The 15,382-nt window shown below is 52.9% G+C and overlaps 1 protein-coding gene across 1 annotated transcript in view; it reads left to right on the top strand.

The window, feature by feature from the left end:
* Positions 1-15,279, top strand: part of IFT172 (intraflagellar transport 172) — a 37,341-nt gene extending 22,062 nt beyond the window's left edge. Inside the window, exons 29-48 of the mRNA XM_041405260.1 lie at positions 1,051-1,167; positions 1,741-1,883; positions 2,504-2,597; positions 2,841-2,905; positions 3,038-3,218; positions 3,727-3,836; positions 4,279-4,408; positions 4,984-5,082; positions 5,434-5,543; positions 6,035-6,098; positions 6,707-6,793; positions 8,616-8,732; positions 9,171-9,281; positions 10,026-10,145; positions 11,518-11,613; positions 12,195-12,254; positions 13,021-13,119; positions 13,910-14,063; positions 14,815-14,903; positions 15,123-15,279. Coding sequence (XP_041261194.1) covers positions 1,051-1,167; positions 1,741-1,883; positions 2,504-2,597; positions 2,841-2,905; positions 3,038-3,218; positions 3,727-3,836; positions 4,279-4,408; positions 4,984-5,082; positions 5,434-5,543; positions 6,035-6,098; positions 6,707-6,793; positions 8,616-8,732; positions 9,171-9,281; positions 10,026-10,145; positions 11,518-11,613; positions 12,195-12,254; positions 13,021-13,119; positions 13,910-14,063; positions 14,815-14,903; positions 15,123-15,212 — 2,136 coding nt within the window. The 3' untranslated portion in view covers positions 15,213-15,279. The remainder of the gene's footprint in view (positions 1-1,050; positions 1,168-1,740; positions 1,884-2,503; positions 2,598-2,840; positions 2,906-3,037; positions 3,219-3,726; positions 3,837-4,278; positions 4,409-4,983; positions 5,083-5,433; positions 5,544-6,034; positions 6,099-6,706; positions 6,794-8,615; positions 8,733-9,170; positions 9,282-10,025; positions 10,146-11,517; positions 11,614-12,194; positions 12,255-13,020; positions 13,120-13,909; positions 14,064-14,814; positions 14,904-15,122) is intronic.
* Positions 15,280-15,382: the final 103 nt, after the last annotated feature.

Below are 15,382 nucleotides of genomic sequence, written 5' to 3'. Positions count from 1 at the left end.
GGGGGTGGGTGGGTATGTGTGACAAAAGACAGTGTGGGCAAGGATAAAAAAGAACACAGCCTAAAAGCTTAACAGCACTCAAATGTAAGAGTACTTTAATTTAACTTATACCTTAAGACTAACAATTTAACATAACAAAACATTTAACTTACACCTAACTTAATTTATAGCTTAGCCTTAACAATCTAACAGAGGAATAACTTTAACAGCATTTAGCCTGTTATAACTTTGAAGCTATACTTAGCAACTCAGCAGAAGAGTAACACTTAGCAACACTTAGCTTATAACTTATGTTTAACAACTTAGCAAAAGAACAACACTTAGCAGCATTTAAGTAAGTTTATAACTATAATTTAACCTTACTTACAGGCCTAACTTACTTAGATATCCAAGATACTTAAACATCTAAGAAAGCTGCACTTCTCACAGATTTGCTATAGCATATGTGCATCTTTATGCATCCAGCCAGAAACAGTCAGTACCTACAAGGTACCTGTGAAAAATTCCCCCCAGAGGTCAGTGAAATCCTCACTTTGGAGGCCTTTGCATCTCCCAGTGGGTGAAGGATCAGGCCTCAAGGACGCATTGTGTTTTGGCAATCCTCCAAGAGCAGCAAACCTGAGGCTTTTGGCTCTGAGAGGTGACCCCCGTCCAGAGGGCGATTGCTGGTCACAGCCCACGGTGGTTCCAGGACAGCTCAAAAGGGTCTCATTTTGGACTGCTGATTATAGGCTTCAGTCATAACAATGCTTCATCCTGGCCAGAGTTTGGGTTGGCATTTTCTTGAAAATGTGAGAAGAGGAATGTTATGCTGTTCAGGCAAGAGGAATATTTTCCAAGGCTGGTCCTAAAGAAAACAGAAGGTCATTAGACAACAGCAGTTTCTGGGACCAAGACAGTGTTTCTGATAGGCTCAGGAAGAGCTGAGCCCAGGTGGTGTTTTCAAGGCCAAGGACTAACAAGCATTTCTCAGCTCACACTGCAGCCTGTAAAGGAGAAGGGGGGAATGCACCACCACAAGTGTCACTGCCTCATTGCCTCTGACTGTAGGAGCTGGAGGCAGAGGGGCGTTTGCAGGAGGCTGAGTACCACTACCTGGAAGCCAAAGACTGGAAGACAGCAGTGAACATGTACAGAATGAATGACATGTGGGAAGAGGCATACAGGGTAATAATCATTTGCAGCTCCCCACCTGTGCAGGGGTCAGCTTCTGGCTGTGGGATCCTGGTGGAAACTGCTTTGTCTCTGTTCACTGCAAGATCAGAACATTTGGTGTACCCTGCCCAGCCTCAGAACTGCCCCAGCCCTGGAGGCCTATGGGCCTCCCAGTCTGCAGCACTGCAGCCCAAAAGCAGGGTTTGACCCTTGGCCTTTGTGCTGTGCTGCCTTCCTCGAGGCACTGCTCTGCCCTGATCACTGCGTCCTGTTGTACCTCAGAGGTGTTGCTCTGGCCGCAGCCCCCCAGCACTGCTGTGCTCAGTGTGGCCATGCAATGCTGGGTCGCTCCTGCTGTCCAAGCAGTGGTGTGGCTGTGCTGCGGCAGCAGCTGTTGTGCTGCACCACGTGTGCCTGTGTCTTACTGTCCCCCTCACCAGTGCAGTGGTGGTTGCAGAAGGGTTTGTCGGGAGGGAACAGGTGGTTTTGGGGCTCCCTCCTACTGGCAGGCAGCACATGAGAGGGGCTCAATCTGCTGAAGGTGAAACATACACTGGGTTCTTCCATTTCCTTTTCTTTGGACAGGTGGCCAAGGCGTCGGGGGGTGCGAACTCTCACAAGCATGTGGCCTATCTGTGGGCAAAGAGCCTGGGTGGAGAGGCAGCTGTGAAACTCCTCAGCAAATTTGGACTGCTGGAGATGGCCATTGACCATGCAACGGACAGTGGGTAGGCAGGTGCCCAACACCTCCCTCCCCTCTGACTCACCAGAGGAAAACGTGTGGGCCAGGGTAACTGTGTGCGCATGGTAGCTGCAGATCCAGAAAATGACATGTCTTCCCACCCCACCATGCTTCACACAGGCTTGCACATCCTTGACACACCCACTTCTCATCTTTGTGTCAGTCTCTCAAATGCCAAGTCTGAGCTGGCAGGCAAATGCAGTTTGTCCCTCAAACTCTGCAAGGGAAGGCTTGTGAGATCCTCTGAGCGTGAGAGGAGGTACTCCTCATGTCACCATAAGTAACTGTCTGCCACAGCAGCTTTGGCCCTGCTCTGCAGCTGGCCAGGTGTCTGTCTGTGTGGCCATTCATTACTGCTCTTCCTGAGGCTCCCACATCTCTTGGCTCCTGCCTTGGGCTGTAACAGTAGGTGTGAAGGAGCCAAATTTCCTTAGTGGGGACTCTAAAAGCTCCTGGTAAGGAACAGGAGGAACAGGCAGTGCTAATTCACTTGGGGCCCCCTGTAGTCCCCTCTCTCCTCTCCCAGTGTCTTGTGCTCTACTTGATGTCTTGTTCTTGATGAAGGCATACACTCACAGCACAGAGTCCTTTTCTCTTTCATTGCAGGGTCTTTGAATTTGCTTTTGAACTGGCCCGCCTCGCCATGAAGCAGAAGATGCCAGACATCCACTTAAAGTATGCCATGTTCCTGGAAGATGAGGTAATTTTTCCCCTGGAACAGATGCAAGTTCTCTAGTCCCTCAGGTAACTGAGCAGTTGTCCCTGGGCTGCTGCAGCAGTCCCTGTTCTGGCTGCACTCCCTGCATTTCCAAAGGGCTCCGTGGTGACAGTGCCAAGCTCCACACACCTGTGTTTCATAAATGCTCCCTGCCTTGATCAGAGGAGGTCATGTGATGATGCCAGAACAGGAAGGTGTGCAAACAAATCACTTCTTCTCCTCTAGGGCAAATTTGAAGAGGCTGAAGGAGAGTTCATTAAAGCTGGGAAGCCCAAGGAAGCTGTGCTGATGTATGTGTCCTCCACATCCTGCTGTGTCTGCAGTCTCCATGCAATGCCAGCCTGGTTGCCTCTCCAGCACTGGGCTGCTCCTTGCCATCCTTGCTGTTACACCTCGTGTCCCTGGTACATCTCATCCCCCAGGTTTGTGCATAACCAGAACTGGGACGCTGCGCAGCGTGTGGCTGAGGCTCACGACCCAGACAGCGTGGCTGATGTGCTGGTCGGACAGGCACAGTTTGCCTTTGAGCAGAGAGAGTTCCAGAAGGCAGAGGCCTTCCTCCTGCGAGCCCAGAGACCTGAGCTGGCCATTAAGTACTATAAGGTGAGTGCAGTCTGTAGCAACATCTTTGCCTTCCTCACTGGACAAGAACCCAGTTTAGATGAAGGAGTGAAATTCGCCTCCTAGCTCCCCCTGTCAGCTTAGTAGCCAAAGAGAAACCATTTACTAAGAGTTTTTAGAGGAACTGAATTCTGGTCTGAAGACCAAACCAGTGGATTTCATAGCATAGCTTCGCTCTCATGGTTCTGGAGGATGTATCCTGCCAGAGTGTGGGTGGTCCTTGGGGTAGCACAAGTGGGTGCATTGGGAGGGTTAAGTGCCCATTCCACAGAGGTAGCTGGGATGGATGAGCATGTTCCTCTGAGGTAGTTAGGGCAGGTGGACAGACATGGGTGCTGTTCTCGGGGAGGAAAGGACTGGGTGGTGCTGCTGTGGTTGTTTCTTCTAGTCGGTTGTCTGGCAAGATGAGGGGATAGATGTGTTATGTGGCAGCAGGAGTGTGGGGGATGCTGGTAAGTGGTGAAAACTTCTCCCCGTTGTGCCTGTGCAGGAGGCCGGCATGTGGAGCGAGGCCCTGCGGATCTGCAAGGAATACATGCCTGGTCGACTGGGAGAGCTGCAGGAGGAGTGTGGCAGAGAGGCTGGCAAGAAAGGCTCCAGGTAAGGAGTGCTGTGGTCAGGCTGCAGGAAGGAGCCTGGAATTTCTTCCCCATGGCCATTTTGCTGATGCCTTACAGAGACAGCCTGATGGGATCCCTGACATCCACTTGTTTCCTTCTTGAGGACTCCGGACTTCTTACTACATAGGTTTCCTATCGTCCTTCCTTATTTCTCTGGGAGTCTTATTTCTGCCATCCAAGATCTCCCAGATGGCATCTTGCCCCACTTAAAATCTCCATGTTCTCCTGTATTGCCATTGCATCTCTCCAGGGTCCTTGGTCAGTTCTTTCCTCAGCACTGTCTATGTTCTCTGTCACATGCTCCGCTCTGTCTGAGGTCCCTGCTTACCTGTCGTGTGCACCTCCCTGCCCACCCCTGCACACTGTCTGCAGGATCTGTGGCAGCATCCCCGTCCTGCTCACAGCCTGCATTCCTCCTGCAGCGGAGCTGAAGGGCTGCTGGAGCAGGCACGGGAGTGGGAGCAGTCTGGGGAGTACGCCAGGGCAGTGGACTGCTACCTGAAGGTGCGGGACCCCAGCAACAGTGTCCTGGTGGAGAAGTGCTTACTGAAGGTACTGTCAGGGGCTGGGATTCCCTTCACCTGCTCTTCTGCTTGGAAGCTCTTCTGCAACCTGAGTGCCCCTCAGAGATCTGTGTCACTGCAGGGCTCAGGGCCTGGGGGCTGAAAGCCTTCTTAGCTGTTCTCTTGAGCCACGACAGGCTGTGCTTATCCTGCATGGTGCTGCCTCCTCTGCTCTGGTGCCTCTGCCTGTGGCAGGCCCACGTCTGTGTGCCCACAGCTCCCTGCACTGTAGAGGTGCACTTTGTGACTCAGCCCTTGCCAGAGGAGCACCTTCCTGTGCTCCATGCCACCTTTGTGCTGTGTTCTTGCTCGTACTTCTCACTCACACCCATGTCCTTGTACCAACTTCAGCTACAGTTATGTCCTTTCTGATCTTCTCCAATGTGTGAAAGTAGCTGGGCTTTGCTCCTCTGACTTGTCAAAACGACCTGCCATTTCTCCCCTTCCTCCATCATACAAGTGCTTCCAACTGTCAGTCTTTTAGCTGGGACTGAGCACTTCCCAGCTTCATCCCACTCCCTCACCATTTTTATCAATTGAGCTGCTGACAGTTTCTCTTCACAGGCTGCTGAATTGGCTGTGAAGTTCTTGGATCAGTCACAGAGCGTGGAAGTGACACGGACTGTGGCTCCTCAGTTGGTGGCCATGAAGAAATACAGCATGGTGAGGACTGGTTTCTGCCCCCAGGGCTCCTGAAGAAGTAGTGACTTCAGAAGGGAGGGCTCTGTCCCAGGGAAGAAGGTCAAGTCACATCCTGGGGTGATGGGTGGATGGGTAGCCTTATCTAGAGGTAGATGCAGAATCTTCAAGGAGGATGAAAGAGGGAAATTAATCAAGTCCTCAAACAGTGTGAGAGAGCCAGGCCTTGGGAGAAGGCAGGAAGCAGAGGAGAGGCTTATCTTTTGGGAAGAGACTTTCTGTTTTGTCTGTGTGGTGGTCCAGCACTAGCTGCAGCCTGGGATACAGGGAACCCTTGGGGTTTTGCCTCCCATGGAACTGTCTCTGGCCCTGCAGGCTGCTGAGCTCTACCTGAACTTGGACCTCATCCGAGAAGCTATTGATGCCTTAATTGAAGGGGAGGAATGGAGCAAAGCCAAGCACACGGCCAAGGAGTATGACCCCAGGTATGCCCTGAGCTTTGCAAGCTACACCCTTCTTGTTCCCCCTCCCACCCCCAGCTGCTCCCTTGTCCTGTCCTGTACTGTCCAGTTGCCCCTAGGTTTCCTGGATTCTCCCTACAGAGGCTTTCCCACGCTCAGCAGGGTACATTCTCCACAGCCACCCTTCCCAAGCCATTTAACATTCTGACACTTTCCTATTGACACATTCCACAGAAACTGTTATCCCCTTTGGTTTCACCCCTATCCCTCTCTCCCTTTCCCTTGCCATAACTCTGTGCATGCACTTCTGAGAGCCCTGTGATCCCTTGTTCTCCTCACATGTTATGTTGTGAAGAGCTGCTTAGGCCCTTTCCTTCCCCGTCCATCTGTGCACCAGCAGCCTGCTAGCATGACATAGCACAGCTGCAAGTCAGCTAGTTCCAAAGTTGAATCCAGCCTCTGCACTGCTGCAAGACATGAGTCTTGCTGCCTTTTGGGATTCTTCCTACCCACAGGTCAGAGGAGTATGTGGACCAGCGTTACAAGGAGTATTTAAAAAAGCAAGGAAAGGTGGATTCGGTACGTATTTGGGATGTCTCACAGGCTAGGCAGTGATGTCAGGACCTGTGCAGATCCTGGGGCCTTTCTTATGGGCCTTTTGCCTGACTATGAGTACAAGTGAGAAGTCTGTATGTGCCTGTGAGCCGTGGCTACTGCATGCCAGACCACAGTCATAGAAGGGTTTGGCTGGGAAAGGACCTTAAAGCTTACCTCAAGCTCATCTCATTCCACCTCCTGCTTTGGGCAGGGACACCTTGCACTAGAGTGGGTTGCTCCAAGCACACGTTGCTAGGTCATGTCCAATTTGTTGTTCACCAACACCCCCAAGTCCTTCTCCTCTGGGCTGCCCTCCATCCGTTCTCCACCCCGGCTGCATCTGTGCATGGGGTTGCTCTGACCCAGGTGCAGCACCTGTCACTTGTTGACCTTCATAAGGTTCCATGGGCCAACCTCCTCAGCCTGACCAGGTCCCTCTCAGTGGAAGATGGGTCACACAGGCTCTGTGATTTCATGCTGTGGAGGGGAAGACACTGTGTCTGGGAAAAGAAGATGGGTGACCTGATGATGTGTGGATGTGAGTAGGAAGCCTGGCCTGCACAATGAATTGATGCTGTTTCCATCCGCAGCTGGTGGGAATTGATGTCATGGCAGCTCTGGATATATATGCAAAGCAGGAGCAGTGGGAAAAGTGCCTGGAGGTCGCAGCTAAGCAGGTGAGTGCTTGTGTGAGCCCTCAGGGACAGACCTGGCTCCTGGAACCCTGCAGTGGGTGGGCAGCATGGAGAGCCACTACAGAGGCTCAGGAAGCACCGCACCACTGTCCCCAGTGAGGCTGGGTGGGGAAGTGCTAGAACCTGGAAGCATATTGTGTTTAAATTTTGTGATTAATGGAGCGTTGGAAGAAGCTAAAAGAGTTGTTTGGGCTGGAAGTAATTGGTACCATGGAAACAGGGATTTGTAGAAGAAAGCCTTCTTTCTCTGTGTTCTTGAGTGTGGTGGTGTCAGTCAGAATGAGACATCCTAGTCAGGAAAGCAAATCTGACATTTTTTCAGTTTTACTGGCCTGAAACTAACAAAATTACCTCAGCAGAGTAATAAAATGGAGAAGAGCAAAATGAAACTGTTTTACAGTGCTCTGTCAAGGAAGTAGCAGGAGAAGGTAGCTCTCGATTACCAGGATGTACTTTGAGGGATGGTCTGTATTCAGTGGTTATTGATTGGTGATTGGCTATTACATAGTTATTGGTTAAATGGTTGTTGATCATGGAGGTAACCAAGGGCGGGCAGTTCTTTAGAGTGAGATGTTGGTTCAGATTGAATAACAGGGCAGCCTTGGCAGCAGCATCTGCAGTTAGTAGGGACATCACAACTTGTCACTCAGGCCAGCACTGAAGCATTGGAAAAGCTCTGGGAATGTCTGGAGCTGTTGTTTTATAACTTTGGTTGCAATAACCTAAGTTTGGATTCTACTAGAATGAGCTTAGACTTGGGCTTCTCTGTGATACAGATGGTCTCTCTCTCTCACTGTTCTCTTGGGAGGCTCCCCTGTTGATACTCTGCTTATCAGGAGCCAGAGAATAACTGCCCACTCCATTTAATGGGAAAGCCTCAGTTTGTTGTATTGGGCACCACAAGGCCACACTGAGTCTGAGAAGGTCTTGGTGTCTGCTCGTGCCTCCAAGAGAGCATTGGCATGATCCTTTTCCATAACCAGTGCAGAATATAATCACTTTGACTCAGCTGCTCTACAGTGATTATACAGCAAAAATGATACATTTATAAGACAGGTCACATACCAGACTTAACCTTTATCCCAGGCTGTACTGAACACAGTGCTTCACCAGCATCCATCTGGGTGTTGGAGTTCTGGACATCTGCTGGGACACTCGTCTTTCTTCTGCATAATAAACTTGCTTCCATTGCTCAGTTTTTAACAGGGTTGCACATTTTGTGCCATTTTCTTCCTCTCGTTACTATATTTATGCATGTGTGAAGCAATTTTTTCCTCACTTGAATTTCTGTGAGGCCAATACCAGTTCTCAGCAGTGTCTATGGGGTCAGCACTGGTGTGAGCAGCCCTCTAAGAAGGTCTGCAGTCCTGGAGCTGTGACAGTGTGTGGGTAATGGACTGGAGCAGCTTTGTAAATTACAAACATCTTCACCCAGGGTTTTAGTTACTTTCTGTGTTAGGCTGAAGGCTGCTTCACAGTTGGTAGCCTTGTGTTGACACATAGTAGAGGTGCTGCATCCTTTGGGTGTTTGGCAGTATTCCTTTGGCAAGTGGTGAGCAGCTGCAAAACAGCTGTATGTGCATGTGTGGAGGATCAGCACAGCAACAGCCAGCCAAGATAAAGGTGTCAGTAGGGCCCAAATCAAACCCAGGTGTGCTTAGGGCAGGCTGGCTCCGATTACCTGTTTCACCCTTCGGGACTCAGGAGTGTGGGGTTGTGCACACATGGCTGAATCCATCCCCACCAAGTGGCAAGTCTTCAGTTCATGAGTCTCATGCTGCTGCTTTCCATGTGTCTTCTGCAGAGCTACCAGGTCCTGCACAAGTACGTGGCTCTGTATGCAACACACCTGATCTGTGAGGGCTGCTGGGACAAAGCCCTGCATCTGTACGTCCAGCACGGGGCACCTGCCAACCCACAGGTAGGGAGGGCATCCCCAGGGGGCTGTCCACTGCTGTGACCTGCTGCATGAGCCAGGTCCAGCCTGAGCTGGGATTGCCTTGTGTTCAGTGTGCCCAGCCCTGCAGTGGGCTCTTACAGAGGGCTGAAGGAAATCTCCCAGCATGTTCTCCATGGGTTGCTGCAGGGGAAGTTGAGTGTTTGTGTTTGTTTTGAGCACCTTGAGCACCAAGTTCAGAACAAAAGGAACCATTTGCCTCTCTGAGAGCATTGGCTGCAGGAAACATCCTTCCATCCTTCCCTGTTTGCCTGCCTTGTCCCCGGCCCGCCTTCCAGCCAGTGACCTGCAGCACTGCCCCTCTGCAGCCATTTTCTTGGCCTGTGCTTGGCAGCAGGAGAGCTCTGGAGTCTGCTGACTCCTCATCTGTCTCCTTCCACACTTGTCTCCTTTTTGTTGCAGAATTTCAACATCTACAAGCGTCTGTTTGTGGAGATGGTGAACGCACCTGGCAGGAACTGTGCTGAGGCATACTCCAGCTGGGCTGAGCTGCGGGACGTGCTCCTCGCCCTGGTGAGTGTGGCCATGGCACCCCTGCCTGCTCAGCCCCAGCCAGGGGCGCTTGACTGCACAGAAGAAAGGCAGTCTCTCAACAGGTGACATGGACGGTGTTTTTAGAACACAAGCTAAGAGTAGAGAGCTGGCAGTGTGGACAATAGGGAAGCAGGATCCTGAGAAGTGGATGTGGCTGAGCAGGAGAAGGCAGAGAAGCAGACCCCGTGCTCCAGGCCAAATCCTAGGAGTGGGGTCTGGACACTGGCCTTGCAGAGCTCCAGGTGTCACTGCGACATGGGGATGTCGTGGCATACTCTTCTCATCCTACCCCACATTCTGCAGCTTGCATGGGGAAAGCACACAGCTACTGAGCCTGGAAAATACGAATTCTCCCATGGAGGCTTAGAGCCTTCTGCTCCTAATTCCTGTCCAGAGCACCTCAGCTAGAGCCACCATTGCCTTATCTCTGTTTCTGTCCCTACTGCGAGCATAAGCAAAATCAAAAAATCCTCCCTTTGTCCATCCAGACTCACCCCTGCTTCCAGTGCTGGCAGTTGCAGTACTGGTGGCTCTCCCTGGCTCCCACAGCCTCCTTTCTTCAGCATGCTTTGCGACCCAGAGCACCCAAGGCCCAGCCCTCGTCCAGTCCCTGGAGTGTCTGGATATTTCAGATCCTTCTCTCTCCTGACTTCCCTGTCTCATGTGGATGAAGAGTGCCCTCGTGCTCTCCTGCTCTCAGTTCCTCTCATTTTCTCTTCTCAGTGTGAAAACTTGGTGAAGTCCAGCGAGGCAAACACTGCAGCACACGAGGAGTTTGAGAGGATGCTGCTGATTTGCCACTACTGCGCCGCCCGCTCCGCCGCGCAGGGCCTGAAGCAGCTGGTGAGGCTTTGGAGCTCCTCTGCTCCACCCAGGGTGGGGAAGCCCATGGGGATCTGCAGGTTTGGGGCTATTCATAGGTCACAAATCACCCATCATGGGTGCATGAGAACGGGACTGCAGTAATGTGGGAGCCCACCACTAGCAGGTGGAGCTGTAGGTGGTGTTTTCTGCTTACTGTGGGTACTGTCCCAGCAGCCACTGTGGCTGAGCTGTAAACCAGGGCAGGAGCTGATCCTTGTGCTTGGCTTGACTTGTGAGAGCAGAGGTGCCAGTAGAAAATTAGAAATCACAAAAAATCTGATCTTCCCAAGAGCGGGATGGCTTCCTCTCTGCTCTCCTGGGCTCCAAGAGTTGCTGGGCTTCACACATGGTCTTCACAGCAGATTGTCTGCCCAGGGCCTCAGCAGGTACTGGTCCTGTGTGCTGGGCCTGTTGGGGGGCTTTGGGAGCTCATGGACCTCTGTGGGGGCATCACAAGGCCCTGTGACTCCTTTGGAATCTTGTGTGCCCTGGGGTTTGTTCTTGGCCTCCCTGTTGAAGTCTCGATCCGTGTGGGATTGTGAAATTGTTCTCGAGCTCTGGATAGATGTGGTACTAGAGTTGTGATGGAGAAGGCTGGGAAAAGGAAAAGAACCCCAGTGAAAGCCACAGGGAAGACTGGGACTTCCCTATGGCTGTGTGTGTACATGTTGGGGGTCCAGAGACAGCAAGAGCCAAGTCTGATGTCTTGGAAACCTGTACAGATCTCCACAGCTGTGGAATGTTGAGGGGCTGGGCAGTCTATTTGGGACCATGAAGAAGGGCAGGGCCTTGACAGTTCTTGTGTGACAATGGGTATCTGGCAGCAGAAAAGTGAAATTACCCTTCAATTCGTCACCCCTGCACCAAAATTCTTACATAATTGCATACTAGAAAAAATGTATTGAGACTGACCAGAATAGGTTTGTGGAGAGGCTGGAGAATCTCTGTTCCTTGAGATGGTCAGAACCTGACCAGGCATGTTCCTGGCATGTAGCTGCCTCTGCTTTGGCTGGGGCTAGGGGCAGGATGTGGGAACTGCCAGCAGTGTCAATCCAGCAATGCCTTCCAGCCTCACCTGTTCTGTGACGTACATGTGGGATGTTTGGGTGGTTTGCTTCTCCTGAAAAATAGCAAGGCATGTAAAGCAGAAGAATTTACCCTCAGGTGACAGTCCCATGTGTTCTGTAGTGAGGCAACTCAGGGTCAGGACTGAGGTTTTTGACCTTTTTTACCTGTAGGGCATGTGTGGGTGCAGAGTCCTTGCTGTGAGTCTGGGGTAATCTCATGAGATCCCTTCCAAGCTGTTTTCTCTTTGCTGAATTGTTGTCTTTGCTGTCCTCTGTGCCCCCAGGACACCATGGCTGCCCAGCTGTCCATTTCCCTGCTGCGCCACACGGATCTGCTCCCTGCAGACAAGGCTTTCTATGAGGCTGGGATGGCTGCCAAGGTAAGAGCTACCTCTGCACCAGAGAAGGACACAGGACACCCTGGGCTTGGGGATTCTCAGCTTTATCTTCCCAAATCCTGGACTCTGACTGGAGGCTGCTCCTCAAGCAGCTGGCCAGACCTCAGCCAGTGAGCAGATGGGACCTACAGACCCAGGGGTGGACAGAGCCCATGTTATGGCTCTGTCAGTGTGGATGTGAGGCTGCTCAGCTCTGCTCTGCATCACCCAAGTGTCTGACAGTCTGTCTATGACACATGGCAAGGACAGCAGCATGTCCTCACTGCCTGGACCTGGCTGTGCAATGATAGAGTCACTGAATGGTTTAGGTGGGAAGGGACCTTAAAGCTCATCTTGTTCCATCCCCTGCCATGGGCAAGAGCACCTTCCACGATCCCAGGCTGCTCCAAGCCCCATCCAGCCTGGTCATGATGCCTGTCTCCATTCTGTGGGACAGCCTGTGGTGATGAGCTGCTTGGAGACTGTGGCACAAAGAGAGCCACATCCTTCCTAGCCATGGCTCTGGGAGAAATGGCTGTGAGGATGAGCTGCCCAGTCTCACTCAGGGTTCCTCTCCATATCAGGCAGTCAGCTGGGAGAACATGGCATTTGTCTTCCTGAACCACTTCCTGGACCTCTCAGATGTGAGTATGGTCTGTGGGGGAGGGAGGGCTGGCTCTCTCAAATGGCAGTGGCACTGCCAATGCTGCCACAGGGCCACTACAGACCCCCAGGCTGGCCAGGGCTCACCTGAGGCTCCTGCAGGGCAGCACACTGGGGCTCAGACTGATGGGAGAGCCCCCAGACCCCACCCAGTGTGTGCCTGGAGCAGGGGGCACCCTCACACTCCTGTGGGAGGACCTGCCATGCAGGGCACTGCACAGCCCTGCCCAAGTCACCCTGGGCACGCCAGTGCCACTGTGCACAGGGCAGCAAAGAGCACATTGGCCTGACAATTTAGGTCTGAAATCCTCATGGCTGCAGATGCCATTACAGTTTTCAGAGTGATCACTCAAGTTGTTCTAAGGGAAGAAAAACTACTTGGGAGGTGGAGGCCATGGCCCAGTGCTTTGGCCACTGTGATACAGGACTCTGGAGTCCCCTCAGTCCCTTGCTTGTCCAGCAGGCTGCCCACCAGAAACCAAATCCAAGGGAGCTGACACGCCTCACTGTGCCAGACTCTCAAGTGCTGTCAGCAGCAGCTGGGGAAAAACAAAAGTACCCAATTACATCTTTCCCTTCTTCAAGACCACCTGAACAGGGAACAGTCTGAGAAGCACTTGAGAGTGTGGTCACGGATGACAGGAGGGCCTGGTCACCACAGCACCAACAGGCAGGGGCATCCTGGCCATGAATTATACTGTGAGCTCTACAGCTGGCATTGCCCAGTGCTCTATCCCTTCTTTCCAGGCCATTGAAGAAGGAAACCTGGATTCCCTGGACCATTCTGATTTTCAGAAGACAGACATTCCCTTTGAAGTGCCCCTTCCAGCCCATCAGCACGTGCCTGTGAGTGTCACCTGTCTTCTCAGCTCCTGGGAGCAGTGGTGCTGCTTCACAGCCCCCTGAACAGGGTTTGGGGTGGGGCTGGGCTTGCAGAGGCTGCAGGGGATGGAAACAGACCCAGAACTGGCACCTTCTCCTGTCCCTGCACTGCGAGCACACAAACACGTGCACAGACGTGCACACAGCTGCATGCACAAACGTGTGCACAGATGTGTTGCACACACACACATGTACCTGTACACACGCACACACCTGCGTGCACACACACAAAAACACACACACCTGTGAGCACACACACAAAAACGCACACACCTGTGAGCACACACACAAAAACACACATACCTGTGTGCACACACACAAAAACACACAGACCTGTGAGCACACACACAAAAACACACACACCTGTGTACACACACTCACAGGTGCATATAATACCTATTCACAGATGCATATAATACCTATGCACACACACATACTCGTACACACACAAATACCCACACACACCTGTTTACACACACACCAAAAAACACACAGCTGTTTACACACACACACGTACCTATGTACACCCACACACCTGTACATGCACAAACACGCACCCCCACACACTCCCTCCCCCTCGTGCTCCCCAGCACACACACACACAGTCAAGCCCCGCCGTGCACCACGCACGTGTGTGCTGTGTGCACACCATGCACTCCTGTCCTGCTCTCCCACGTGCTCCCTGCCGCTGTGGGGCTGCACTGGGGCAGCAGCTGCATCCCGGTTGCAGCCTCACAGCAGCCTTTGCCCCCAGGAGGAGCAGCGGGAGGAGGTGAGGGACTGGGTGCTGACGGTGTCCATGGACCAGCGGCTGGAGCAGGCGCTGCCGCAGGACGAGCGCGGCGCCTACGAAGCCTCGCTGGTGGCAGCGGGGACCGGGGTGCCCTCCCTGCCCTGCCTGCTCACAGGTAAGCTCCAGGCCAGACAAGAGATGGCACAGTGCCGTGCAGGGAGTGGGAACGTGCTGCAGGGTGGGTCTGGCAGGAGGTCTGTGCTGTGATCTAAGAGCAGTGGAGGGCCTGTGTGGCTGTGGGGAACCAGCTCTGCTGGAGGAGGTAGGGCATTTTTACTGTGGGGGTGAGTGAGCACTGCAACAGGCTGCACAGAAGTTGTGAGATCACCATCCTTAAAGACAGTCAAAAGCTGTCTGGACACAGCTCTGGGCTGGGGTGGCCCTGCCTGAGCAGGGAGTTGAACCATACAGACCCCAGAGCAATTCTGAGCTCAGCCACTCTGTGGTTCAGGGATGGCTCAGGCTGGCACAGCTCTGCCTGGGGACTCCAGGCTGGCCAGCACAGACAGTTGAGAATGGGCAGCACATGGCCCTGCTCTGTAGTGTAGGACTTAAAAAGGGTCAGAGAAGGGGGAGCAGAAGTGTGCCACCAGGAACAGGGCTGTGGCTCCGAGAGTCAGAAGCTGGGTGCCATTGTTGGACCTGTTCACTTGGATGTCATTGCCCAAGGGCAGTTCAGCCTTAATCTTCATTTGGTCCCTCCACTTTGAACATCCCTTCTTCATTTTTGTCTCCTAGAGACCAAGGCAGCACTATTCCCCCAACACACTGTGCTGTTGGGGCAGCTACAGCACAGGGAAGGGGTGCACCAGGTGGAGGCCTGCTGTGGGGCTCAGCTTGTTCTGAATGTGTCACTTTGTGCCCAGGGTACCCAGTGCTAGGAAACAAGATTGAGTTGAGGCCAGGCCGAGAAGTGAAGAAGGATGCATGGTACAAATTCGTGATGGCTGTCAAGGTGAGCCAGAACCCCCAGGCAGGGAGACAGGCTGTGGGTGGGTTCAGCCCCTCGTGCTGACAATGCAGCATCCTTTTGGGTATGTCATTGTCCTGGGGCAGTTCTCTGCACTGTCAGTGCTGCTTGGTGGGGATCACCAGTCCTGCTAGCCCATGGGGTGCCTTCAGGCAGGGGGCACAGGGGTGCCTCCTTCCAGTGCCAAGGCCTCTCTTTCTGCAGACATCCCACAGCCCTGCAGGCCAGGATGTGATCGAGTTCCTCCGACGGTGGTGTGGGGGGCTCCCAAGCACCAGCTTCTCATTCCAGTGAGCAGGACTGGGGCAGCTTTCAGGCCTGTTCCTCAGCACCTTCCACATCCAATAAACATGTTATCTCAGCCCTGCATTGCTCCTGTTTGCCAGGGGATGCTGGGCCCAGAACACTGCAGCTGGTGGGCCCAGGGCTGCAGCCCCTGCATCTCAATTCCCACGTCCGTGGAT

Source organism: Onychostruthus taczanowskii, unplaced genomic scaffold, assembly GCF_017590055.1.
Source record: "Onychostruthus taczanowskii isolate IOZ18803 unplaced genomic scaffold, ASM1759005v1 scaffold227, whole genome shotgun sequence".
Classification (NCBI taxonomy): Eukaryota; Metazoa; Chordata; class Aves; order Passeriformes; family Passeridae; genus Onychostruthus; species Onychostruthus taczanowskii.
Note: the sequence above shows the minus strand (reverse complement) of the source record. Positions and strands in the feature narration are given on the sequence as shown.